Genomic DNA, 27731 nt, shown 5'->3' with positions numbered 1-27731 from the left:
TAAGGGTGGCCCAACCAGTTATTAGGTTCAGGGGGCAATTACTTTTTCACACAGGGCCATGTAGGTTTGGATTTTTTTTCTCCCTAAATAATAAAAACCATCATTTAAAAACTGCATTTTGTGTTTACTTGTGTTATATTTGACTAATGGTTAAATGTGTTTGATGATCAGAAACATTTTGTGTGACAAACATGCAAAAGAATAAGAAATCAGGAAGGGGGCAAATAGTTTTTCACACCACTGTATATATATATATAATATGTGTATATATATATATATATATATATATATATATATATAATATGCGTATATATATATATATATATAATATGTGTATATATATATAATATGTGTATATATATATAATATGTGTGTATATATATATATATATATATATATATATATATATAATATGCGTATATATATATATATATATAATATGTGTATATATATATAATATGTGTATATATATATAATATGTGTATATATATATATATATACTGTATATGTGTATATGTATACAGTATATATGTACATGTATGTGTATATGTGTATATATGTGTGTACATATGTATATATGTATATGTATATATGTGTGTGTATTTATCTGCATGCAAATTATATTGATAAACAATTTTTTTTTTCTGTAAATCATGAGCCAATAAGTTATCTATATGTTATTAAGAGTAGCATAACCGTTTGTCCAGTATTCTGCTAATGCAAGAACGGCTATGATTTTAATATTTTTGAATATAATAACTGTTTTATCTCTGTATGTATATGTCGTAAATATTTGTTTTAATATTGTAAAAGTTAATATTGTATTTTGTAATTATATCATTTTGCTATTTGCTTAGGTTACATGATGTGCTTCATAGTGACAAGAAGCTAACTTTAGTCTTTGAATACTGTGATCAGGTAAGAGCAGAAATATAAGTTTTTTTTATTTATGCATTTGGTAGGAAAATTTTACAAACACTGCATCTTTTCCTTGGTCTGCATTATGTGTCATAAAATGAAAAAACTCCAAAGAATAAATATACAGAAAATTATGCTCAAGGCAGAGGCAGTACAAAAAATAATGTTAAAAACAAAAAGGAGTGATTTGTAAATTCTGTTCATTCAGTACACATTGTTTAGAGTTGCACAATTAGTCTTGTATTAATTGTGATTGCACTTATGACTGCCTTGATATACTAATCGTGGAAAGTGATGATTACTGCATTCCATTTAGTATTCCCTCTTTCTCAGAGATTATGCTTTTCCTCTCATACATCGCTCTAAATAGCAAATGAGTATTGTACTCAGTCACATGTACATTTACTAAATACTATATGTCCTAAATGCTAAACGTATTTTTAGAAGTCTGATCCCATGCAATATCTTTTAAAAAGTGTTCATGTATTTTTCTGTTTTCAGCAGCTTCCACAAAAAATAAGCACAAGTAATGTTTAAACTAGATTACCAGGCACTTTTTACACATTTAAATACCAGAACAAAGAGAATCGCCCATACTTTGGAAATATTTTGTTTTCAAAAGTTTACTGCGTAACCTTTTAATCCACTGCATGCAAACATTCATACATTTTAAAATTCAATCACATAGTCCAGTAACAAGAGTGCCTTGAAAGCTAAACCAGCAGAACCATGTCCTAATAATGTTTGATCTACAACACATATAACCAATACCTGTCTACACTAACTACAGTTAAGTCCGTAAATATTTGGACAGAGACAACTTTTTTCTAATTTTGGTTCTGTACATTACCACAATGAATTTTAAATGAAACAACTCAGATGCAGTTGAAGTGCAGACTTTCAGCTTTAATTCAGTGGGGTGAACAAAACGATTGCATAGAAATGTGAGGCAACTAAAGCATTTTTTTTAAACACAATCCCTTCATTTCAGGAGCTTTATAGTAATTGGACAAATTAAATAACTGGAAATAAAATGTTAATTTCTAATACTTGGTTGAAACCCCTTTGCTGGCAATGACAGCCTGAAGTCTTAAACTCATGGACATCACCAGATGCTGGGTTTCCTCCTTTTTTAATGCTCTGACAGGCCTTTACTGCAGCGGCTTTCAGTTGCTGTTTGTTTGTGGGCCTTTCTGTCCGAAGTTTAGTCTTCAACAAGTGAAATACATTCTCAATTGGGTTAAGATCAGGTAACTGACTTGGCCATTCAAGAATTTTCCACTTTTTTGCTTTAATAAACTCCTGGGTTGCTTTGGCTATATGTTTTGGGTCATTGTCCATCTGTATCATGAAATGCTGCCCGATCAATTTGACTGCATTTAGCTGGATTTGAGCAGACAGTATGTCTCTGAACACCTCAGAATTCATTCGGCTGCTTCTATCCTGTGTCACATCATCAATAAACACTAGTGTCCCAGTGCCACTGGCAGCCATGCACGCCCAAGCCATCACACTGCCTCCACCGTGTTTTACCATGGTTTGGTATGCTTTGGATAATGATGTGTTCCACGCCTTCTCCATACTTTTTTCTTGCCATCATTCTGGTAGAGGTTGATCTTGGTTTCATCTGTCCTAAGAATGTTTTTCCAGAACTGTGCTGGCTTTTTTAGATGTTCTTTAGCAAAGTCCAATCTAGCCTTTCTATTCTTGAGGCTTATGAGTGGCTCGCACCTTGCAGTGCACCCACTGTATTTACTTTCATGCAGTCTTCTCTTTATAGTAGACTTGGATATCGATACGCCTACCCCCTGGAGAGTGTTGTTAACTTGGTTGGCTTTTGTGAAGGGGTTTCTCTTCACCATGGAAATGATTCTGTGATCATCCACCACTGTTGTCTTCCGTGGATGTCCAGGTCTTTTTGCGTTGCTGAGTTCACCAGTGCTTGCTTTCTTTCTCAGGATGTACCAAACTGTAGAATTTTCTGCTCGTAATATTGTAGCAATTTCTCAGATGGGTTTTTTTCTGTTTTCGCAGCTTAAGGATGGCTTCTTTCACCTGCATGGAGAGCTCCTTTGACCACATGTTGTCTGTTCACAGCAAAATCTTCCACATGCAAGCACCACACCTCAAGTCAACTCCAGGCCTTTTATCTGCTTAATTGATAATGACATAACGACGGACTTGCCCACACCTGCCCATGAAATAGCTTTTGAGTCAATTGTCCAATTACTTTTGAGCCCCTGAAATGAAGGGATTGTGTTAAAAAATGCTTTAGTTGCCTCACATTTTTATGCAATCGTTTTGTTCACCCCACTGAATTAAAGCTGAAAGTCTGCAATTCAACTGCATCTGAGTTGTTTCATTTAAAATTCATTGTGGTAATGTACAGATCCAAAATTAGAAAAAGTTGTCTCTATCCAAATATTAATGGACCTAACTGTATGTCAGTATATATAAAGGTATTGAAAGTAAAATCAAATAATAATAGTCATCATGTTTTATTCATCAAGATACAAGGTTCCAATTAAAACTGTTGGCAACAAAGCTTTTAAGCAATGATAAACACTCTTGGAAAGAAAAGTGATCCCCTCATTCAGTTATTCTTTTTAAGTTATGTTGCCTTTACTTTATTCTAGATGTCAGACATAAACCAAAGTGGACCTAAAAATAGTAGCCGCTTTATGCAACCACTACCGATTTGTGGTTGAATAGAACTTTGGAAGTATGCCTGAACATAATGATTCATTATATTGATGAGGAATATACGCCGAAAAGCAGATAGTTACAGTGCTGCTTCTTTAAATGAGTGTGCCTTACATTTTTATGCTTCCCTCAAAAATGGGGACACCATTGCTCAAGGACAGAGTCTGGTAGCATTATGTAACAAAGTTTTAGTATATTAATATTTCTTGAGCTTGCTATATATTAATATTTTTACATTTAATTTATTTATGTACATGTACAACAGAACTGTCTGGTTGTTTTAATATTCTTTAAATTCAGAAGGAGATACTCAATTGTCATGTTTGTCTTTTCTATCTTTCCTTATATCCTTTGTAACCTTCTTTATATTACTCTTCATTTCTTTAATGTCCCAGCTTAGTGCGGAAGTTATTATGGTAGTCATTAGCTTCAGATCTGACTGTTCGATTGGCTGTACTCCGTGCTCCATGGGTGGAGTAGCAAGCCCAGTTGGAGTCTGTGATTCTTACTCCCTGGGGCATAGTTGACAGTGCGGATAGTAAGGCCATCTTCAGTTTCAATGAACCTTCTGGAATCGACAAGTTTTCTTGGCCAGACTCACTTGCACTTTCGCTCCCACTTTCACTCTTGGCTGGAGGCGATGCTATGGCATTAGGTCCCAGGAGATCGATTCTTTATCCTATCTGTTCCAAGTCAGTCTCTGGCAGGCTATACCTTGAACTTGAATTTGAGACCTGTTTAAACTTAGATGAAGCTTTAGCTGTCTTTTCCGTTTCTCTCTGAGCCCTCTTTCTGCTATATAGTTGCATTTACTTTAATTAAAACCCCTTAGTTTCAGTAAATACAGGATACCTCGGGATGATGGTAAAAAAAAAAAATTATAATATATATTAAAATAACACTGCTGCTATCTAAGTTCTGCTTCAGACATCCATCTCCCAAAACGGAGATAATTGGAGAGGACTTCAAATCAGACAGAAAGATATTAGCAGCTTACTGCATACGTGGATCAAATGCCTTAAAACCTAGCAGCCTAATTTTATGTTTCGACAAGTTAAAATCTAAATTAAATATGATGTCACTTCTCAGACTGAAACAAGATATTATATGTGAAAATAACCGCATTTGTATTTTGCCTTATTTCTCACCTTCAACAGATGGTAAACTAAGCCTCATTTTACAGCATTAAAATGCACTTACAGAAAGCTGAAATCAGGTGCAGCCTTTTGTATCCTGCTAAATTGAAATTGAATATTCAAGACAAGTTCTGCAGTTTTAGTTTTCCGGATGAAACAGAAAAAGACCTAAGAAAATTGATCCTAATCATGTGTCAAATCATGTCCTGGAAAGGCAAACAAGATTTAAAATGCAATTTGTTCAATTCACCTTAAGACTTTGCTGTAATTATACATTCTATTTCCTTCTTAGCTATTTTTACGTTTTAATTACAATTACAATTTTTCTTCTCCAACCAAAAGGGGATGCTTAAGATTATGCTTCTGGATTTTTGTTTTAGAACTGTACTGTAATTTGTTATCTGCTTATCCATAGCTACTGTTTAATATCATTCCCTGGGTTTAATCTTTTGACTGTTTAAGATTATATTCTAGGTTTATAGTATTTGGACTGTATTGCTAATAGAAAACTCTACTTTAATCCTTCTACGCCACTGCTGGGGGGCATGTTTTGTTCTGGACGTGCTCAGTCTCTAGGTATGTCAGAGGACTGGGACTTCATAAAGTGTGGTCTAGCCTTGCATGGGGAGGCAAAATTGGTGGGTGGTGGGAGAGAAAGAGAGCAAGCTATTTCTAATCTATCCCTTTGACCCTTAAAATTGTAAATGTGAAAACAACAATAGGCTTCATAGCAATAAATCCTGGGAAAACTGGAAATTAAGGTTAAAGCTCTCTTACGTAATAATGCACCACCTTAATTTAAGGTTACAAAATATCTGTAGCTGCTGGTGTGTAAGGCAGGATCAAGCATGGGTCAAATGCGTGCCAGAAAAAAATCTCTCAATCTGAAAGTTTGTTTTAAAAGATGTAGTGAAAATTCAAGGCAAATAGTCCACACAAGAATAAGGAAAAAAGGTAGTTACACACGTAGATTAAAAGGCAAAAAATTGGAAAAACTGTATCTTCTCTAAACATAGCTTTTCTTATCAATCTATAATTGTTTCTATACTTAAAAAATACTTCATCTTCAGTACGCTCAACATTTTTTTTTTTGAGACAAATGCATCCTCAGAGGACCTGCAGGAATACTCTGGGAAACTCTGAAGGCATTTTTAAGAGGACAGATCATTTAATTCTCTGCCACAAAAATAAATCTGAAACCAAGAAGAAATCAGTTAGTAAGTGAAATTACCAGAATAGATCAAGAACACGCCAGTTTCCCAAATGAGGCACTTTTTAGGAAAAGACAGGCTTTGCATTCAGAACTCAACCTCTTGACAAGAAAAGAAATGGAACAACTCATTTTTAAAAATACGACATACAGTAATCCCTCCTCCATCGCGGAGGTTGCGTTCCAGAGCCACCCGCGAAATAAGAAAATCCGCGAAGTAGAAACCATATGTTTATATGGTTATTTTTATATTATCATGCTTGGGTCACAGATTTGTGCAGAAACACAGGAGGTTGTAGAGAGACAGGAACGTTATTCAAACACTGCAAACAAACATTTGTCTCTTTTTCAAAAGTTTAAACTGTGCTTCATGACAAGACAGAGATGACAGTTCCGTCTCACAATTAAAAGAATGCAAACATATCTTCCTCTTCAAAGGAGTGCACGTCAGGAGCAGAGATTGTCAGAAAGAGAGGAAAGCAAACAAATCAATAGGGCTGTTTGGCTTTTAAGTATGCGAAGCACCGCGGCACAAATCTGTTGAAGGCGGCAGCTCACACCCCCTCCGTCAGAGAGAGAGAGAGATAGAGAGAGACAGAGAAAAACAAACAAGCAAAAATCAATACGTGCCCTTCGAGCTTTTAAGTATGCGAAGCACCGTGCAGCATGTCGCTTCACGAAGCAGCTGCACAGAAGGTAGCAACGTGAAGATAATCTTTCAGCATTTTTAGACGAGCGTCCGTATCGTCTAGGTGTGCGAACAGCCCCCCTGCTCAATCCCCCTACGTCAGGATCAGAGAAAGTAAGCACAAGAGAGAGAGAGAGAAAAGTAAGTTGGGTAGCTTCTCAGCCATCTGCCAATAGCGTCCCTTGTATGAAATCAACTGGGCAAACCAACTGAGGAAGCATGTACCAGAAATTAAAAGACCCATTGTCTGCAGAAATCCGCGAACCAGCAAAAAATCCGCGATATATATTTAAATATGCTTACATATAAAATCCGCGTGACATTCCACGTCCCAAGAGCCGGCTTCTGTAGCCGAGGATCGGACCGCCAAGGTCCCCGCCTTCGGCCACCACCCAACTCACACCGCACCCGACCTCCTTGGCCCCTCCCATAGGTGGTGAGCCCATGGGAAGGGGGACCCACGTTGCCTCTTCGGGCTGTGCCCGGCCGAGCCCCATGGCTGCAGGCCCGGCCACCAGGCGCTCGCCATCGAGCCCCACCTCCAGCCCTGGCTCCAGAGTGGGGCCCCGGTGACCCGCGTCCGGGCAAGGGAAAACGCCGTCCAAAATTGTTTTCCATCATAGGAGGTTTGTTTAAAGTAGAGTAGAGCCGCTGCTCCTCCGCATCGAGAGGAGTCAGATGAGGTGGCTCGGGCATCTGATCAGGATGCCTCCTGGACGCCTCCCTGGTGAGGTGTTCCGGGCACGTCTAACCGGGAGGAGACCCCGGGGAAGACCCAGGACACGCTGGAGGGACTATGTCTCTCGACTGGCCTGGGAACGCCTTGGGATTCTCCTGGAAGAGCTAGAAGAAGTGGCCGGGGAGAGGGAAGTCTGGGCATCTCTGCTCAAGCTGTTGCCCCCGCGACCCGACCTCGGATAAGCGGGAGACAATGGATGGATGGATGGATGGATAAAATCCGCGATAGAGTGAAGCCGCAAAAGGCGAAGCGCGATATAGCGAGAGATTACTGTTATGGCTGGAGATAGAATTGAATTTAGTTTTAATTTTGATGTGTTTGTATGGAATGTTACTTGCTTTAACTAAATTCTACCCTAATGTGTGGGTTAGTTGATCAGTTGGTGGTATCTGGGCAGATAGTCTTTTATGTTACTGGGGTTAAACTTCACCGTAATGAAAATGGCAGTACTGGGGAATGAAGAATGTTATCAGCTAGCAACTGTTGTGCCAATTGAGCATTCACATCAGGAGGAATGTAAATACAAACCAGCATAAGAGAATGAAATTGTCTGGGTTGATAAAATGGTTTGCAGTGCAGCTTTTTAATCATCAGAAGAAAAAAATAATTTCTGACATATCCCTGCACCAGCTGTTGTTTATAAACATGCACACATCACCACCTCATGATTTTCCAAAAAGTCCACTGTTACAGTCCACTCTGAATAACTGATATCTTGCCATTTTAACAGTGTTGTCTGGTAAATCCAAATTAAGACAAAATATGCTGAAAATCTTTGGTTAGTTGTAGTCAGTAACGTCAAGTCATCCAGTTTGTTGACAAGCGAGTGAACGTTTGAAAGCATAATTGACGGGTGTTATTCCTGCAGGCAGACTAGGAAAATGATAAAAAGCTGTAAATCTTCTTCATCACAAACAAATATAGGAAATAAATCACATGGAACTAAGTCCTGTATGTTCAGAAGCTCTTCACAAGTAAAAGTAATTATTGAAGTCGACAAAAAACACATTGATCACTTAATACTAGGACGTTTTTCCTCACACAACGATCCATAGTCAAATGGAATAGGTTACCAAGTACTGTGGTAAACAGTAGAACTTCTGAAACCTTCAAAACTTGAGTTGATGTTGTTTTGGAGGAATGGTGGATTAGACTGGTGGGCATTGTTGGACTTCTTGTCTAAATCTTTCTTATGTTCTACAAACCCCATTTCCAAAAAAGTTGGGACACTTTCTAAAAGATTTTCAGTGTTTTCACTGACCAAACTTAGTTCTATTTGTTAAACATAAACAAATTTACAAATTAATGCCTGCAACACACTCTAAAAAAATATGGGACAGAGGTAAGTTTATCCTCTTTTCTTTTAATTACAATTCTTAACAATAGAATTGCCAAAGCCTACGAAAAAACTCGTAATCCCGGCCCACCTTAAATACCTTTGCACCTCTCCGTCAGCGTCTTTTGTCTTGTAAATGTGTTGATCAACACAAGCAGCAAGCACTCTACTATCCCATCCCCTCCCCCCCTAGCCGCAGCTCAATTCACAATTAAGGCTCTCAGTGTTTATCTTAGAGTGAATTGCCTGGAGTTGTAGAGGGTAAATGATACATCATCATTTGGAATATATTTCATGTGTGTTCCTTGTCTACAACAATCTATATACACACATCGTTATAACAGAAACGTTTTTCATGTTTTAGTAATAAATGACAAAATGTAGACATGAACTGTATAATGTGTGAAGCCTGAAGTCCAAATATCAAATAAACACTTTCATAAAAGATACAAGTATAATACGATAGGTTCCGTGATGCAGCGGTAAGAACTGCTGACTTGTAATCAAGAGGTGGCCAGTTCGATCCTGGCTACCTCACAAACTTACTGTTTTGAGTAGTGAGCTGCTGTTATTGTTAATATTATACAATAAAAACATACATCTGATTTGAGTCTGTAACAGTTTTTCAGTTATTCTCTGTCACGTTGTGCTGATCGACATATTTACAAAACAAAGAACGCTAATGGAGAGGTGTGAGTTTTTTCGTAGGCTTCAGGCATTCTAGTGTTAAAGAAGCAGCATCATTGCAAGAATCTCCTGTTCTATTCCTGATCAATGCAATGAACCCTTATCCTCACACATGCTCCCATAGTTCATAGTTCTACTTAACCTTAAGTCGGTCATAGACATATAAAGTGCAACTTGTTTTAGGATTCATTTTGGCTTTTATCTGATGTTTGGAATACAGGTGAATGCAACACGACTTCATAAGAATAATTGAAGGGGGAGGTGACTTCTCTTACCCTGACTATTGATCATTTTTTAAAATTTGATTTGTGTCTGTAACAGCCAGTGTAAATTTATAGTACTTGTAAAAGTTAGCATTTGTTTTCCCACTTTTATTCTCTCAGTCACAATCGCGATACATACTCCCCCTCCCCCCCCCATTCTCCCCACCACCCCAGATTTAACGCTGTTAGTTTTTATTTGAAACTTGGGATAACTGTAGATGTGAGTGGTGTTTTGAGACAATGGACCTGGAAATTCTCTGATCTGGAGGGAGTATGCGCCTTATGGTCCATGATGTCAAAGCCGCACTGACAAAAGAACAGAGACATAGGCATATATGATATTTGGAATGATTCATTTTATGACCTGTATAGTACATTTCGGAAAACATTGTGGCACTGATGCAACATTGTTCATATTCATTCGCATACCTTCTTGCAGTTGTAATCAGTGACGTTTTTTTTTTTTTCCTGATCTTGCCCAATGTCTACATTTTGGTGCATGGTGGTGTTTTTTTTTTATTCCAGGACATGTAGAGGAAAGAATAGTACAGAGAGGTCATTTCCGCACTATATGCAATCATCAAATTCAAATGTTAACAGTTCCCACACACACACACACACAAGGACCGTCCTTCCTACAATTATGACATGTGTACCCGTTGCAATGTACGCATTTCTCTCTATGCTGTGGTTCCAATTACATCAAAGGGGCACCTGACACTGACTGAGTTTGCTTTCCTGGGGGAAGCAGTGGTCGTGGAACAGAAGCTTGTCGATGTTGCATCCTCTTTTTCTTTTTCCATCGCCTTTTCTTGTAAGAAGAGACGACCAAGTTCCTCTGCAAGGTGAGCCAAGAACAAACACTCTTCTTTTCTCAGTAGACCCCGTGCATGCCTTGTATAGTACATGTGCGTTCATCGTCACCAGGTCATGCATGTTGTAGCACACAGCAAACGGCCATCTGCGTGTTTCTGTTTGCACTGAATAAGCTCACGCCTTCTGGTCCATGATGTCAATACAACACCGGGGGGAAAAAAAGAAAGAGACAACTATTTGTGATATTTTGAAGAAATTATTTTATGACCTGAATAGTACCAATCAGAAAACATCATCACACTAATGCAGTTTTATTTGATGTGACCCTAACTAGCAGCGTCAGCATGAATTTACACCCGATCTGAAACTGTTAGTTTTCAAATTGTTTGGGAACTGAAGAAATTAATTATTGCATTTATTTTAAGTGGAACATTTGCGTATTCTTGCTGTATACAAGACATGAGTGGCACAACAGGTCATGGTCACTGTTGTCTGATTCTCTTTTTCATGATGCGCCAGACATTTTCAATAGGAGACAGATCTGTACTTCACGCAGACCAGTCAAGCACATAAACTCTGTCTATAAAGCCACACTTTTATAATTTATGCAGAATGAGGCTTAGCATTGTCCTGCTGAAATGTACATGGAGTTCCTGGGAAAAGATGTCATCTTGACTGGACTATATATGTCTCTCTAAAATTCTAATGTAAGAATCTACATCAATGGTGCCTTCATATATATATATATATATATATATATACAGATCCCCCCATGCCATGGACACTGATGCACCCCCAAACCATTGCAGATGCTGGTTTTTGCACCTGTCATTGATAACAGTCTGGATGGTCTTTTTCATCTTTGGCACGTAGAATCCGACGTGATCGCAAAACACATTTCCATTGTGTTTCAGTCCATCTCAGATGAGCTTGGGCCCAGAGAACTTGCCGATTTTTCTGTATAAATTTGATGTATGGCTTCCTCTCTGCATAATACAGTTACAGGGAGCATTTCTTGATGCAGCGGTGGAATGTGTTAAGTGACAATGATTTCACAAAGTATTAAAATGTTTTGGGGACCTGAATAGATCAGCAATCCTGAGACCTTCATCTTTCTTTATTTTCAGATATTGTATGATGGACACAGTTTGCTGGTCATGTTTTGGTTCATTTTGTATCTCATTATTGTTTGGCTGCTGATTAAGGAAATAGAAATAATTAATGGATCTGAGTCTTCAAGAGCAAGTCAAGAATTGGGTTACAAGGGATTACTGTAGAAGAAACTGTAATATGCCTGTATGTTTTCACAAAATTTTGAAATTGTACAGTTTACAACATATTTTTACTGTAGTGAATAAGGTTATATTGTTGTTTCATTGTATTTGACATGTGATCATAATTGTCATATGAATAGTTTTTTTTTCTTCCTTTCTTTAAAGGACTTGAAGAAATATTTTGACAGCTGCAATGGTGACTTAGACCCTGAAATTGTAAAGGTAAGTTTTCATAATTTTAGTGTAACAAAAGTTAAATCAGAAAGTACAGTATTTATGAAGAAGCACATTGCAGAATTCACTTTTTAATATAATTAGTGAACAATGTTGACATGTTTGTTCATAAAAATATAATCAACCCAGCCTATATAATGCTGACCATTTGCATACAGACTTGTGTGGAACGTAGTTAGTGGTAGAGATCAGAAATTAAATGACTTATAGCTGTTAGGATTTTGTTTTTCCTAGGTGTTCAGGGCTGTTGTCAGGGTGTTTTTACTTATTGTTAGTTTGTGGCCATTTGTTGAATTTTGTTTATGATTATTGTTTTGTCCACGCCTTTTGTTGTTAAAGTGTGCACATATGTGGTGGAGGTGGCTTTCTGTGCAGCACTGTGGGGTTTAAAAAAAACCTGGTATTTGTCCTCCAGTTGTTTTGTGTGCTTGCATATTTTATGTTTTTCCCCCAAAAAAACTATCCAATTCCCATGAAGGCTGGAGGGAGGAGTGATGGCCATGGCCGTGGAGTTAAGGACGCGGTACCACTAACCCATCCATGTCCTCTTAGCTGCCTGCAGCAATACCTGTCAGTCTTGCAGAGACGGGCAGCAGCTGTTCAGCAACCGGTCCCCCGGCTCTTTGATCACACCTTGGGGGATCTCTAGGATGAAGTCCAAAAGAAGGCAATAATAGACCTGGAAAGTGATGGGCAGGAGCTTTTGGGGGTGGTGCTAGGCATGTTTAGGGAGGAAGACGGTGAGGACTTGGAGCTTGCACTAGCTACAGCCACACAGTCTAGCACAGTGTTTCCTAACCTCGGTCCAGGTTTTTGTTCCACCCAGCTTCTCTTTTTAATTGGACTCCTGGGCTAATTAAGCGATGTGTTATTTCCCAAGTTCTGTGTTTTGGGAACAATATAGAAATTAGAAAACTAAGTTTGGTTAAAAAAGAAAAAAAAAACATATATATATGTGTGTATGTGTATATATATATATATATATATATATATATTTTAAAAAGTACCAAGTAGTTATATGGGAATAATGTATTTTTTTCTTTTTAAAATCCATCAGAAAAAATCTTTAAAAAAAAAAAAAAACGAGGTTAAAACAATGGCTAGAAGCAGTCTTTAGTACTAGGGTGTTGTACTGTGTTAGTCATTATGAACGTAGAGCAAAGCCAAGCAAAATTACACCTTTTATTGGCTAACTAAAAAGATTACAATATGCAAGCTTTCGAGGCAACTCAGGCCCCTTCTTCAGGCAAGATGTAATACAGAGACTGGAGTTCCCTATGTTTATATGCACACTCTAGGACAAGAAACAACATTGGTAAATCTTTAAATGAGAAATTTTAAATGTAAAAAATTAATAGATTCATTCAGGCTAGGGTTAATTTAACAGGAGAAGCAGTCTTTTAAAACACAACCCAGTGCCTTTCTACTGGTGACTCCCCTACTTCTCCCATCCAGGCTATGCACCAGGGGAGCCACCCTACCTGTAGCTGACCTTCTCTCTGCCTTCTCCTGCAGGTCTGTTCGCCTCACCAATCCCTGGCTCTGGTGGGCTTCACCAGACCTTGACATGGGCTCCCCCAACGACCAGGGTGCTCACGCTGGGGGGGTTCATTTCCCAAGAACCAACTCCTGCAGCCTTTGCTGGCCTTATGCGGCGAGCCATCCTCCTTCTGGTCACTCCCGCTCTTCAAAATGCAGGAGCGGGAGTGACCACAATCAGCTGCTCCTCGGGTGCTGGCCAAACACCCAGGCTCACTGTCCAGCTGCACGCGAGCCTGCACTCGCTCGCTCGTTCACTCACTCATGCACTGGCTTTCCTCTCCCTGCTTCTTGCTGCCCTCTTCTCCTGCAACCTCCATCTCTTTCTTTTCTTTTCTCCTTTCTTTTCTCTAGCCACCTCACGCTTCTATTTATTACGGAGATGTGGATCAGATTTGGCAATTAGCAGCTCCCAGGAACAATTACGGAATGCTGACGACTCCTCATCTCGGCACTTAAGCGAGGAATCCCCACATCACAAACTCCTCCGGTAACTGATCCGCCACCCTACCACGCCCCCATTCTAAGCCGCAAAGGCAGCGATTATTTAAAAAGTGGCCTTTTTAACATAAGCTGTGGACCTGCTACACCACAGTCTGCTCATTTTTAATTGTCATTAATAAGGTACAACAAATGGTAAAAAGTGCACAGAGAAAGGGCAAAATATAATGAAATAAACAAAAGAGAGTTAAGCATTTAAATCTATAGCAAAAGCAGAAATATTTCTAAATGTCTTATCAATGTAAAAATCATGCTGCTGTTCTTTTCTGAATGTAGAATAAAAGAAAAATAATACCAGCTAATTAAATGAGATCAGTGCTATCAGGTGTTGTCACTGATTAGGAATCTGGTTGGAACAAAAACCTGCAGTCACAGGGGGGCCACAGGACAGAGGGTGAAAAACACTGGTCTAGCAGGAGCAGTGAATCACTTACTGAAAACCAGACTCTGGCAACGAGGTAGGAGCAGCTGCATGTTCATCTTATAGCTGACTGTTGACCTGGGGTCTGACTCAGTAGAAGAGGAGGAAGGTGAAAGTGACAGACTCTGGGTGCGACTTACCCAGTTGCAATGCAGCAGCTCTGCCAATGAGGTGGAGAGGCAGCAACGACAGAGGCAGCGAAGGGTCTGTAGGGCCACCACAGAGTCCAGTGCTAGTCACTGCCCCATCTTGGTATGCAGTGCCACTGGCAGGAAGCAGTCAGATGCAGACACCCAGATTCATGATGTGCCATGTGATGCCTCCAGGGTGGTGCTGCACACATTGCCCTCAATAGTGGCTGGGGAGGGTGCTGTTAGGGGTGCACCATTAGACTTGGTACTGCCACTGCGAGGGATCGGGGGCAGAGCTGGTGTGTCTGGGTGAGAGGAGCCATACTGGACCTGCAATCCTGACTGCCTTCCAGGATCAAGTCCTGAGGTTTACCCCCTGGTAGCTCCAGGGCTGCAGTGTGGTGTCAGACAAAAGCACCAACCTCCTGGCCACCCTGCGACTTGGCACATAGACTCACTTGCAGTGTTTTGCTCACATGCATGGTGTACATTGTGGAGTGGCTGTGGGAACAGCACAGGGCAGTGATCCACTGCATGGTGGATCAGGGTACCAGGGGCCAAGCACCGCCACTGGGATATTTTATTGGGGACCAGTGGCAACAGATACAGCAGCTCGGCAAGGTTCTGCCTCCATTTGAGCAGGCTTCTAAGTTTGTCAGTCAGGAAAACACTGATGAAGTGCTCCCTGTAGTGTTCCTGCTGGAAAGGACACTAGGTGGCCTGGTTGAGGTGTGTGAGGGTGCTGAGGAGGAGAAAGACATGCCCAGTAGGTAGCCTCGCAGGGCAGGGACACTCCAGGAGGAGAAGTATGGGGGTGGGGTGGGGGAGTGGGGAGTTTGGTCTGGCATGGGGCTCACAGCAGGAAGATGGGCAGGCGCAGAGGGCTATCCCTGTTGACAGAGGGTGAGGGGACACTGAGCAACAGCAGCAGCTGGAGGAGGAGAAAGATAGTCAGGAAGTGGTAGGCAAAGGGCACTTCTACAACATGGCTGCACATAAGCTGCAATGCCTTAGGTGGAACCCTTGGATCAAAGCTATAAACCAGAAGGATGTTTACTGGGTGGCCACCCAACTAGACCCCCGGTACAAAGCCAAGATGGGGGAGATGTGGATTAATGTGTGCAGATAGTTAGTTATTCCAGCCTCAATGACCCTGTTTTACACAGGGTGACAATATCAGCAGTCACCGCCAGCAGCAGGATGGCATGGTGAGTGACTACCTGGGGTGCATCAGTGCAAAAGATTTGATGTGCACAGATAACCCGATGTGGTTCCGGGAGCTTGCTCAGTATGCGCTGGAAGTGCTGTGTTGCCTGGCTTCCAGCTTACTGTCTGAGTAGGCTTTCAGTGCTGCAGGCAGAGTGGTCACAGACAAGAGGACCCAGTTTTCCACAGATTCTGTGGACAGACTGACCTTTATAAAAATGAGTGAGTCCTGGTTCAACAGTGATTTACAGCCCCCTTTTGCTGATTCCAAGGACTGGAGGGTTTCCACATCTATCACTCTCTATCTCTTTCCTTTTGTTTTTTTGTAAATCTTATGTACACCGGGCTTGTGGGGTCCACGCCTCAGTGAATTCATGCAACCTGCTCCTGTTGCCACTGCCTAAAAGAAATTTTACTGTTATGATATTTAATTAAATTCATTTTAGCTCAGGGAGACATGTTGGTCCAGTGGTTGACACTGCTGCCTCACGGGTAAGGTCACATTTTTGACCAAAATAATTGGTCCAGCATAGTTAGGAGATGCTTTCCTAGCCCTTTGGGACACTTAAAAAAAAAAAAAAAAAAAAAAAAAAACCCATTGAGAGTGGATTAAAAAAGTATTCTCTTTGGTGTTTGTTTCTTTGAATTTCCTAGTTTTAAAGATCTCATTATTTCTGACTTTGCACTCCAATTCGGCATTTTCTCTTTATTTACATGAAACATAGGATTGCTTTCTGGTTAAGCAGCTTGTGCATCTCTCACTTCATTCTTCTTAAATCTCTCAGAGGCACAGTCGTGCAGTGGTTGGCACTATGAAGAGACACCATTGTGCTCACAGTTAATATCACTACTCTACTGGCTGACACGCTACAGATTTGAACACTGAGAGAAACTCTAGGTTAGCAGAGAAAACTCATGCAGATATTAACAGAACATGCAAACTTCATGGAAAGCAAAGATGCTATGGCAGCTGGTGAACTAATATTGCATCAGTATTAATACCAGCTTTTTTTTATTTATTTTTTTACATTTTTCTATAAAAACATGCAATAAAATGTAAAGCCATAAAGGCACATTAATACTAGGTGAACTGAATTTAAGGAGTTTAACGGATAAGTAAATAATAATGCAGGTTCTCAAATTTTATTTTCATTAAAAATATACGTCATAAATAATGGTTTATCTCTGTTTGTCGCACTCAACAAATGTGCAGGTTGATCTTCGAGTTCCGTGCCAATATAAGAGAAGGAAGCGTGTGCCCTATGCATACATAATTAGCTATATGCAGAATGAAAACAAACATTGAAGGAGGAGGACGAAAACACCGGTGTTGAACAATGCATGCGTCAAACTAGTGTATGTGGCACCAAATCCTAATCCCGATGAGAAGGATGAAGAAGACCAGAATTAATATAGAATGACTCAATTAACTGCTGAACGTTTCAAAGGAAGGATTTGTTGCAATGGCTTTGTAAAGCTAAATATTTATTTGCAAATAAATGTGTGTGTGGTTTCTGAAACAGAACAAATACAATAACATGAAATAACTGTCACAAAAATAAAAGCCCACAAAATGCTAAAAAACAGGTAATTCCCACAAAGGTCAGTAGATGGTGGCAGAAATTAACGAGTGCTATGACGTGCCGTCATTGGCAAATGCACTGAATATAAGTCACTAAATGTTTTAGCACTGTACAGACTCAAACAAATTGCTACTTAAACAGCCATTACCAATTCTGTTTTCTAGAAGTTCTTGTTGTTTTTCTTCTTCTTTTGTCTGCTCCTGTTAGGGTTTGCCACAGCAGATCATCTTGTTCCATATCTTCCTGTCCTCTGCTTCTCACTCTGTTACACCCATCACATGCATGTCCTCTCTCACCACATCCATAAACCTCCTCTTATGCCTTCCTCTTTTCCTCTTGCCTGGCAGCTCTGTCTTTAACATCCTTTTCTCTATATGCCCATTATCTCTCATTGGCACATGTCCAAACCAACACAATCTCGCCTCTCTGACTTTGTCTCCAAACTGACCAACCTGAGCTGACCATCTAATGTACTCATTTCTAATCCTGTCCATCCTCATCACATCCAATGCAAATCTTAGCATCTTTAACTCTGACTCCTCCAGCACTGTCTCCAGCTTTCTGGTCAGTGCCATGGTCTCCAAAACCATGTAACATAGCTGGTCTCACTACTGTCCTGTAGACCTTCCCTTTGAGACTCTTGCTGATAACCCCTTCTCCACCCATTCCACCCTGCCTGCACTCTCTTTTTCACTTCTCTTCCACAATCCCTGTTACTCTGTACTGTTGATCCCAAGTATTTAAACTCCTCAACCATCGCCAACTGTACTCCCTACATCCTGACCATTCCACTGACCTCCCTCTCATTTACACACATGTATTCTGTCTTGTTCCTACTGACCTTCATTCCTCTCCTCTCTAGAGCATATCTCCACCTGTCCAGGGTCTCCTCAAACTGCTCCCTACTCTTGCTACAGATCATGCCATCAGGAAACATCACAGTCCACAGGGATTCCTGTCTAATGTCATCTATCAACCTGTTAATTACCATTGCAAATAAGAAAGGGCTTGGAGCCAATCCCTGATGTAATCCCACCTCCATATTGAATGCATATGTCACTCCTACTGCAAACCTCACCACTGTCACACTTTCCTCGTACATATCCTGTATAACTCTTACATACTTCTCTGCCACTCCTGAGTTTCTCATATAATACCACAACTCCTCTCAGGGCACCCTGTGATACGCTTTCTCCAGATCCACAAAGACACAAGCAACTCCTTCTGCCTTCCTTCTGCCTACCTTCTCTATATTTCTCCATCAAGAGTAAACATTGCATCTGTGGTGCTCTTTCTTGGCATGAAACCATACTGCTGCTCACTAATCATCACCTCCCTTCTTAACCGAGCTTCCACTACTCTTTCCCATAACTTCATGCTGTGGCTCATCAATTTTATCCCCTTGTAGTTACTACAGCTCTGCACATCCCCCTTATTCTTAAAAATCTGCACCAGTACACCACTTCTCCACTCCTTAGGCATCCTCTCACTTTCCAAGATTCCATTAAACAATCTGCTTAACAACTCCACTGCCATCTCTCCTAAACATCTTCATACTTCCACAGGTGTGTCATCTGGACCATTGGCCTTTCCATTCTTCATCCTCTTCATAGCTGTCCTTACTTCTTCCTTGTTAATCCTTAGCACTTCTTGATTCACTATCTCCACATCATCCAACCTTCTCTCTCTCTCATTCTCGTCATTCATCAGCCTCTCAAAGTACTCTTTCCATCTTCTCAACACACCCTACTCACTTGTTAGTATGTTTCCATCTTTATCCTTTATGACCCTAACCTGCTTCACATCTTTCTCAGTTCGATCCCTCTGTCTAGCCAATCAGTACAGATCCTTTTCTCCCTCCTTAGTGCTCAACCTCTCATGCAACTCATCATATGCCTTTACTGTAGCCTTCGCCACCTCTCTCTTCACCTTGTGCTTTATTTCGTTGTACTCTTGTCTACTTTCTGCATCTCTCTGACTATCCCACTTCTTCTTTGTCATGGTTTTCTTCTGTATAATCTCCTGTACTTCCTCATTCCACCCATCAGGTTTCCTTTTCCTCCTTCTTCTGTCCACATGTCACGCCAAGCACCCTTCTTGCTGTTACCCTTACTACTTCTGTTGTTGTTGCCCAGCTGTCTGGTAACTCTTCACTGCCACCCAGTGCCTGTCTTACCTCCTCCCTAAGCTCCACCTTGCAGTCTTCCTTTTTTCAACTTGCACAATTTGATCCTTGGCTCTGATCTCACTTTCCTCCTGTTCTTGATCTCTAACATCATCCTGTAGACCACCAGCCTATGCTGTCTAACTACACTTTCCCCTGCCACCACTTTGCAGTCTTTAATCTCCTTCAGAGTGACTCTTCTGCATACACCACTTTGCAGTCTTTTACTCTTTTAGGGCTAATTTTTTTTTTTTGTTTCTTTTCTCCCAGGGCTGAATATTTTTCCAAAAACTAACATGTTTTAAAAAAGAACACAAAGCAATTGTTTAACATATCAAAATCAACAAAAATATTTACTTTTGACAAATGTTACTGTCTTGCATGTTGTATGAGCCTGCATACTCTATGATTTCGCATACATATCACATACATTTTACACAGCAAAGTCTGATCTCGCTCAAAGCAGCCAATTTCAGTCATTGCCACATTGCACTCCTTACAATATGTGTTGCTTTGGTGCCTATTTTTCAGTTGTCTGTTGCTGCACTTTCTCACATATATTGTTAGTGTGTACTGTAGAGAGACAAGTCACCCATTTGCCATCATGCCATGCCACTGCCACCAAGTTTTCTGCCTGCATGAAAACCGTATTGTCACCTCTTTTCATCTTCTGAAACTTTATGAACTTTATGTATGGCATTATAGCCTGGCTCACCCCATGGGATTTGCTTCTGTTTATTACAGAAGTGAATAAAACTTTGCAGCAGCACGTACCTAAGCCACCAGGGGACAAAACACGTTTGGACCAATGCTCCCTGAAGTTATATCACCAGTTCTGTCCCATCTCTATTTGTAATGCCACAGCGCACTTCATCTCGTCTTTCGTTGTGGGTTTCCACTTTGAAAAACGAGAATGCGATGCAAACGCAGCCCGCGATTCAAAAAAAATCTCTGCCTACCTGTTTGTCTCGTCTGACAGTAGCTGAAAAGCAGCATCAGGAGAGAGCAGCCTGAAGTACAGCAGCTGGTGATCTGTCGCAGCTGGCCATGCCGTCTTGTAAACTCCGGTAGCCAGATCGGCTCTCAACGGATCAATGTCTGTGTATTTATCCCATGCGAACCTTGCCATAGATGCATCGGCTGCGCGAAGGCACTCAACTGGCAGCAGATCCGCTGGCGCGGCATCGGCTGGTGTCTGATCAGCTGATGCCGGCTTCTCACTCTCTTGCTCGATCTCCTGATCACTGCCAATAAAATCCGATTCTGAAAAATCAAGAGTCCGACTCCGCGATAATGCGCAAAACATCGTCTGCCGAGTGTTTTCTTTTCTGCACTTGCTTCGCTCCCTTTTCACATGTCGATGCCATCTTGCCATTGTTTACATTTCGCAACTCACGCACACGCAAGGTTTAGTTGCCGAGTCGACGAGTCTAGCATTCCTCCAAGCACAGAGGGAATGCCTGTGACGTGACAGTGAGATTTGTCGCCATTAACAGCTGATTGTCGCCCCCTATCCCTGGATGTCGACTTTTGTCGACATTCGCCTTCAACCCCTCCTGTCGACAAAAGTCGACATCCGTCCTAAAAGAGTTAATCTCCTTCAGAGTGACTCTTCTGCATAGGATATAATCTACCTGTGTGCATCTTTCTCCACTATTGTACATCACCCTATGTTCCTCCCTCTTCTTAAAATATGAATTCACCACAGCCATGCCCATTCTTTTCACAAAATTTTTCACAATATCAGGTATTTTGAGCTGTGAATATGAAGTAAAAAGATAAATTAATAAATATAGAATAAATACACAAACACACTAGTATGTTTAGTTTTTCACCAGTTGGCAGACTCTCTTCACCCACCTACCTGTAGTTCAGTGGAGACATTACCAACTCAAGAATTTTACAAGGTTTGTATCGCTTCGTTGTTAAATGACTTTGTTAAAGCAAAAGTGATTGGTCAGTAACAATATGCTGATCTTGTATGATGACCGTCAGTCTTTCGATCAGTGTCGTTTTATTTTCAAAAATCAGGAGTGGTCTCCCCTAGACTTTCTTGTGTACGCAGATGTGGAGATGGATATTTGAGGAGTAAACTGCAAGACAATGGTTGTATTTTTATATTATGTACACTAAAGAACCATCAACATCAAATCAAATTAATAATATATTGAACAATTATTATAAAAGTAAAGTTGAATAAAATCGGACTCTGCAGCTGCATGGATTAAAAAAAAAAAAAAAATCGAGTATGTGTTCAGGTAATGTACCAGTTCTAGTTGATGCATTTCCCACAAAAGTTAATACAGATCAACAATTTTGGTATAACAACCACATGCCAAATTTCATCTATCTCTTTGCGTTTTTGATTTATCGTGTTTACACACACAAAAGACATAATTCCAAAAAACGGTATTTTCGAACTTGGGGAAGTCTAAAATGTGAAGATTCATCAAAATCTCGAGGTTGGATTTTTTCATGATTGCTATACTTTCTCTATACTTCATATACGAAAAATTTAAAATGATTTCTCCTGTGCAAAGTGGCAGGTGAATTACTGGGGGGATGGCAAGAGAAACTAAAAATTATTTTTTGTAAATTATTATTTTATTTCAGTTAGTCTTTCCAGCTATGTTTAATAGTTTCGTTTAGTTTTAGTTTTTCATTTCAGTTTTGTCAATTATTTTATTTCAGTTTATAACAATGTTTTTTTTAATAATCGTTTCAGTTTTGATTCTAGTTTTCGTTAACTATAATAACCTTGCTGAACACATTAGTAAAACATTGTTAAGAGCTTTATCAGTACTTGCAGAAAAATTGTTGTATTTCTAATAAAATTTACAACAAAGTGTATAACTTGCATCAGACAGATGCACACAAAGTCAACAAACAATTAAACAAATGCGGCAATGTGCAGACTCCTGGAAGTACCGCGTTTCTGCATATCAGATACAAAAATAACGAGTAAATGCTCACGCATAACCTGTAAGCATGATGATGCAACAGACAGCATGCTCAGACTTTTGTACAACCAGAGACTCTATAAATTAACAATAATAATGAAAGATTTATTACAAGTCATTTTTATGTATTTGAAAGTAAGAAAAGTGCAGAGCATCAGCGCAGACTGTTTGGAGAGCCCTCAGCACGATTTAAAAAAATAGAACGAGTCAACGGCTTTATTCATACACTACATTCAGTTTTTTTACCTTTAACTCTTTTTAGGCCTGATTCTTTTTTTTTTCCTTCCCTTTTCTCTCAGGGCTGAATAACTTGGTTTTCTGAAAAGCACACAAATATAGTAGTTTCTCACATAAATCAACGTAAAATGTCTGTTACTGTGTGCAGTGCTCTGTTGCAGCGTATTAGCAGTCTATGGCTGTGCAGTGGCAGTGCGCGGTTGGGCAGGGGAGGCAAGTGGCTGACAGGTTATATTCAGAAAAACACACAAAGCAATAGTTTCTCACATAAAACAACCTACGTATTTTTTCTGACTTTTAACTACGATTTCAGCATTTCTGCTGGTGCAATGGTTGGCTGTGAAGAAGCTGTCTGTTGTTATGGTTTGTCCAGAAACAGCTCCATAAGCTTTATTACCACAGACTCAGAAAGTCTTTGCACGTTTCTAAACAAAACGTTACCAGATGACCAAGATCGCAGTAAATCTGTCGTTTTTCACGTGTTCTACACGGGTACGGGTACCTTTGTCGTCAAAGCGCAAATGCTGCCTGGTAGTTTTGATAGCAGTCACAGGACATTGTATGTTTGATTGCAGGTACAACAAATAGTTCTGATCAGCCATCAAGCACAGCACCAACTATGGTCATCACTGCTCTTGTGTAAAGAATGGAGTTAAATGCCATCAACTCGGAGAGGGAGAGGCACGTTCATTGTACCACGTGAACGTCACTGACAGAATAAAACTGAATAATAAAAAAAACAAGCACTAACTTTTACAAGTAGCCAAAATTTACACTGGGTGTTACAGACTCGAATCAAATTTATGTCTTTATTGTATTATAATAATCATAATAGCAGCTCACTACTCAAAACGTGGACCGCCCGGCCTCGAACCTGGAACCTTTTGGTTATAAGGCAGCAGTTCATACCTCTGCACCATTGAAGAATACATATCAAATTCCTGCCATCCTGCACTTACACAGATTATTATAGGCAAGGAACACACATGAAATGTATGTATTCTAAATAATGAAATATTATTTACCCTATACAACTTATAGCCAGATAAATAGACTTGAGCTCTGAGAATTTTGCAGCAGACTCGGCTCCCTTTGGAGAGATAGCTTGCTGCTTGTGCTGATCGACACATTTGCAAAACAAAAGACGTTAATGGAGAAGTGCGAAGGAATTTAAAGTAGAATTTAAAGGTTATACATAGGGACAGGATGAAGGTGTTTCAGCCAATGTAGGTGTCTGGGTTATCCTCATGGACCAAGCCAGTCTTAGGTCTAGGTTACATTTGGAAACACCCATGTGATGTTCGCACCAAAGCTAGTTAGTCCCTTTGTGGATAACTGTGATGTCAAAGTTGGTGTAGGCATCACTCATAAACAGTGCTTAGGTGGATAGGGTCCGTTTATATGTTTTTTGGATGTGTACATGTGACTGTGTGTGTTAGTTTAGTGTGCAAGAGTTGGCCAGCCTGTAACAAATTTGAAAATATCAGGTTAGAATTGCTGTTGCAGAAAACACACTCTAAATAATGAAGAGTCTTGAGCCATTGTTATATATGAACTCTAAACATGAACATCCTTTATTTACTGCTAGCTGATGGAGCCCCCTCATGCTGTGCTTGATGCAACATGGCAAACTGAAGAAATCTATCCGAAAGCTTCCTTAAATCAGTCAGGTTTATTTACATATAATGACTACAAAGCATTTCAATCAAACCAGTCAACATACAGATAAATGATGTAGTACAGAAACACTCCTCTACATTAAGTATTATGTAAAGTCCATAATTATTAAGAGTCATGGGTGAATACCTGGTTAAAAGAAATAAAGTTAAATGTTGAATGAAAAATTAAATGAGTTAAACATTTAAAGTTAAAGGAATCGAATTTTATAACTTGAGCCTGAGACTTTGTTGTCCTTTTCCTTCTATAACAAGATAGCAGTGGCAGTTTGAAGTGAATAGTTAGCATATGCTGAAACAGCAAGTTTTGCACCACCGTTTGGGCTAACCTAGATACACATTTAACCTATAGACAAAATAAGTGCCATTAAAGAGCAGTTGAGGTTATACTCAATGTGAAAGGAGTCTTCTTTGGAGCTTGGGCAGCTCTGGGCAAACTTATAAAAGTAATGGCGGTTTGTCCATGTGGTTAAATTAACATAAGGTGATGACTGGTTTTCAAAGAGGTTCCACAAAGACTTAAAGTTTACCCAATTTGCTGCTTGAACAATGTCTACTTCTAATTGTATAATCATGTGTATGTTAGTGATATTATTTACATGTTTTACTTCCGTAAATCTCAGTAATATGCCCTGTAATATAACACTACTTGATCAATGTCATTGGTATCCTGTGTTAGAAGAATAATTGGATTTCTTTTTTTATCCAATAAACATTAGTTTACAAAAATATACCTAGTCATGTGTGTAGTCTGCAGTCAGACCATATAATGGTACTGTTGGTAGTGACACAGACAGTGTAAGTATTTAGAAACTTTAAAATTTACTAGTTTATTTTGCTAATGACATGTCTAACAGTAACCAGAGACTAGTCCTTATACAAACAAATAAGCTTTCACCCACAAAATTACCCTGATTCATATCCAGCTGTGGTCTACTACTAGAATACTAGATTCCCACCTTGTTTTCCAATAAAGACAGGTGACAGTTGGTGTCAACCCCCCATTTCAGAAGACTACATCACTACTCTCATTAATGCAAAACCATGGCCCTTTTCTGGGATATATTTACATTGCAAGGATTGTATCCAAGCTTCTTACCAATGTTAAAAATTGCCGGCCGAGAGCTTGGATGGTTGGTTTCTATCTGGGCTTTCCGATTTACAAACTTCACACTCAAGTCATTCTTTACATAAGGCACTTCATTTCTGTTCTGCCCATTTATTACTTTGTTTGGCTCTTTTCTATATTACTTGAGACTAAAAAGCCAAATTTATTGGTTCCATATCACCACCAACAGCTATTAGTTTAAACTGTATACAATATCAATTTTAATGGAGTTAGACATTTTGTTCTTAAGTGTCCCTATTACCAAAACACTTGTTAATAAATTGCCCTTCATGTTAAAACATATATGTTGTAGTACTGAAAACAAACAGTCAGTAGTTCTTAAATTGCACTTACCCATACTGGTAATGTTGTAAGCACTTATGTGGTGATAGTCACTACCAGTTGTCATGTGTTAAATTCTGATTACTATAGGAGGTGGGTAGTAGGCACAGCCCAGATCACAATGAGGTATTTGTTTTGCACTAGTCCATTCTTCTAAACTATCTGGTGTTATAGTGTCTTCATTAGTGTACAGGTTAAATCCAAAACAATTCAAATTCAGACTAATCGCTCACTGTTTCCATTAATAAAAATAATAGTTACTAATATTCAAAAAGTACATGTTGTTGTAAAGAGTTGCCTGTTTGTGCTTGCAGATAATGAACTTTTCGTCACATATCAATCCTCTTTTAAAGACTCTGCTGCAGAAAAATAATATGATAGCCAGGCCTTGGGGTTCAATACCGCCAAACAAAGGATATTATTATCTAAAACTGTTGATCTTATTCGGGACCCATGAAGATCATTTGTCAAATGTTACCAGCGCGTGACACTTGTACTTAAATTTGACTTGTTTTCATTGGAGACCTGTGATCCCTTTAACTGGATCTTGAGTATGCTACAACAAATTAAATTCAGTTGTCAATTGGCTGATGGCTCTTGATCCCTGTCAGGTAAGACTTTTTTCTCCATGGAGTCAGGCAGTTTCTTTGATTTGTTATCTACAATGGGCTAGGAAGAGCAGCTTTTACCTGCAGGTGTAAAGACTTAAGAGTTTTGTTTATTTTTGGTCAATACTGCAATACATCCTCTGTTTTAATCTGAGTGTTTTAGTGTGGTCAAAACCAAGTCAAGCATAATTAAATAGTGATGAGAAATATTTATTGGAATAATATTGAAGTTTTGAGTGTCATCTCTGTAATAATTAGATCTAAAGCATGGTTATGATTATGAGTTGGACCATTGACAATCTACTAAACCGTACTGAGTTTAACAAAGTAAAATGTTTGCTTTACGTGTCAGATTCCATATCAGTGTGCATATACAAATCTACCATTAACACTAACTAATCATAATTTATAGCTAAATCGGGTAAAAGGCTGCCAAAGTCGGTCATAAGCAATGAATATGGCCCTGGTTGTCTATAGACTAGTGCTACAATTGTGCGTTAAAGGATGTAAATTCACCTAAATTTTTAAAAGCAGTTTATAGTTCATCACATGGAATTTTCTCAAAGCCAAACTCTTCAACCATTACCTTTTAATTTATGGAGGAGTGTATAGCTATTTGGTGATGTGTTGGCTAAGATAATAGTGTCAAATGTTCTAAGCCAGGTTGCAGTGAGAAGATAGAGCAGATTTTGTACTTAAAGCGGTTTTGGTAAACAATATTATATTATTTCCAAGAGAGTGAATGTTGAGTAAGATGCTTATTAAACTGTAAATATGTTTCTGTACTAGAGTTATTTTTTTTAACTAATTTGAATTAAGTTAATAATAAAGGTGCCACTAGTAGAGGATCTGATTTTAACTTTAGTGATTCCTTTTTTTTAGTAAGTACTTTATCCAATACTGTAGTAGTATGGCAAGCATACTTCATGGTCATGCTGTGTGTTATGGTTGGCTTCTTTGTAATGCTGCCATTACCAGTTATGTCATACAAACAGCATCATGCTATGGGGATACTTTTCATGTACTGGGACTGGGAATCTTGTTAGGGTTGAAATGAAAATGGATGGATACAAATACCATACAATATTGCAGGAGAACTAGTTCCATTCTGCTCTGATCCTGTGGCTTGGGAAAAGATTCATATTTCAACATGTCAATGACCCTAACCATAAGGCCAAAGTGACACTGGAATGGCTCAGAAACAGAAAGGTGAATGTTTTGGAATGGCCAAGTCAAAGCCTTGGGGCCACA

General features: G+C 39.4%; 1 protein-coding gene across 2 annotated transcripts in view; it reads left to right on the top strand.

The window, feature by feature from the left end:
- The window catches only part of cdk5 (cyclin-dependent kinase 5), a 299214-nt gene that overhangs the window by 104101 nt on the left and 167382 nt on the right, over positions 1-27731 (top strand). For both annotated transcript variants that reach the window (XR_007935240.1, XM_051928832.1), the window contains exons 4-5: positions 858-918; positions 11936-11992. Coding sequence is in view for 1 of the 2 variants with exons in the window: in XM_051928832.1 (XP_051784792.1) it covers positions 858-918; positions 11936-11992 (118 nt within the window). In the remaining variant the exon portion in view is untranslated. The remainder of the gene's footprint in view (positions 1-857; positions 919-11935; positions 11993-27731) is intronic.

The sequence above is a fragment of the Erpetoichthys calabaricus genome, chromosome 6 (genome assembly GCF_900747795.2).
Source record: "Erpetoichthys calabaricus chromosome 6, fErpCal1.3, whole genome shotgun sequence".
Taxonomy (NCBI): Eukaryota; Metazoa; Chordata; class Cladistia; order Polypteriformes; family Polypteridae; genus Erpetoichthys; species Erpetoichthys calabaricus.
The sequence above is the reverse complement of the archived record's forward strand: the minus strand, read 5'-3'. Positions and strand labels throughout refer to the sequence as shown.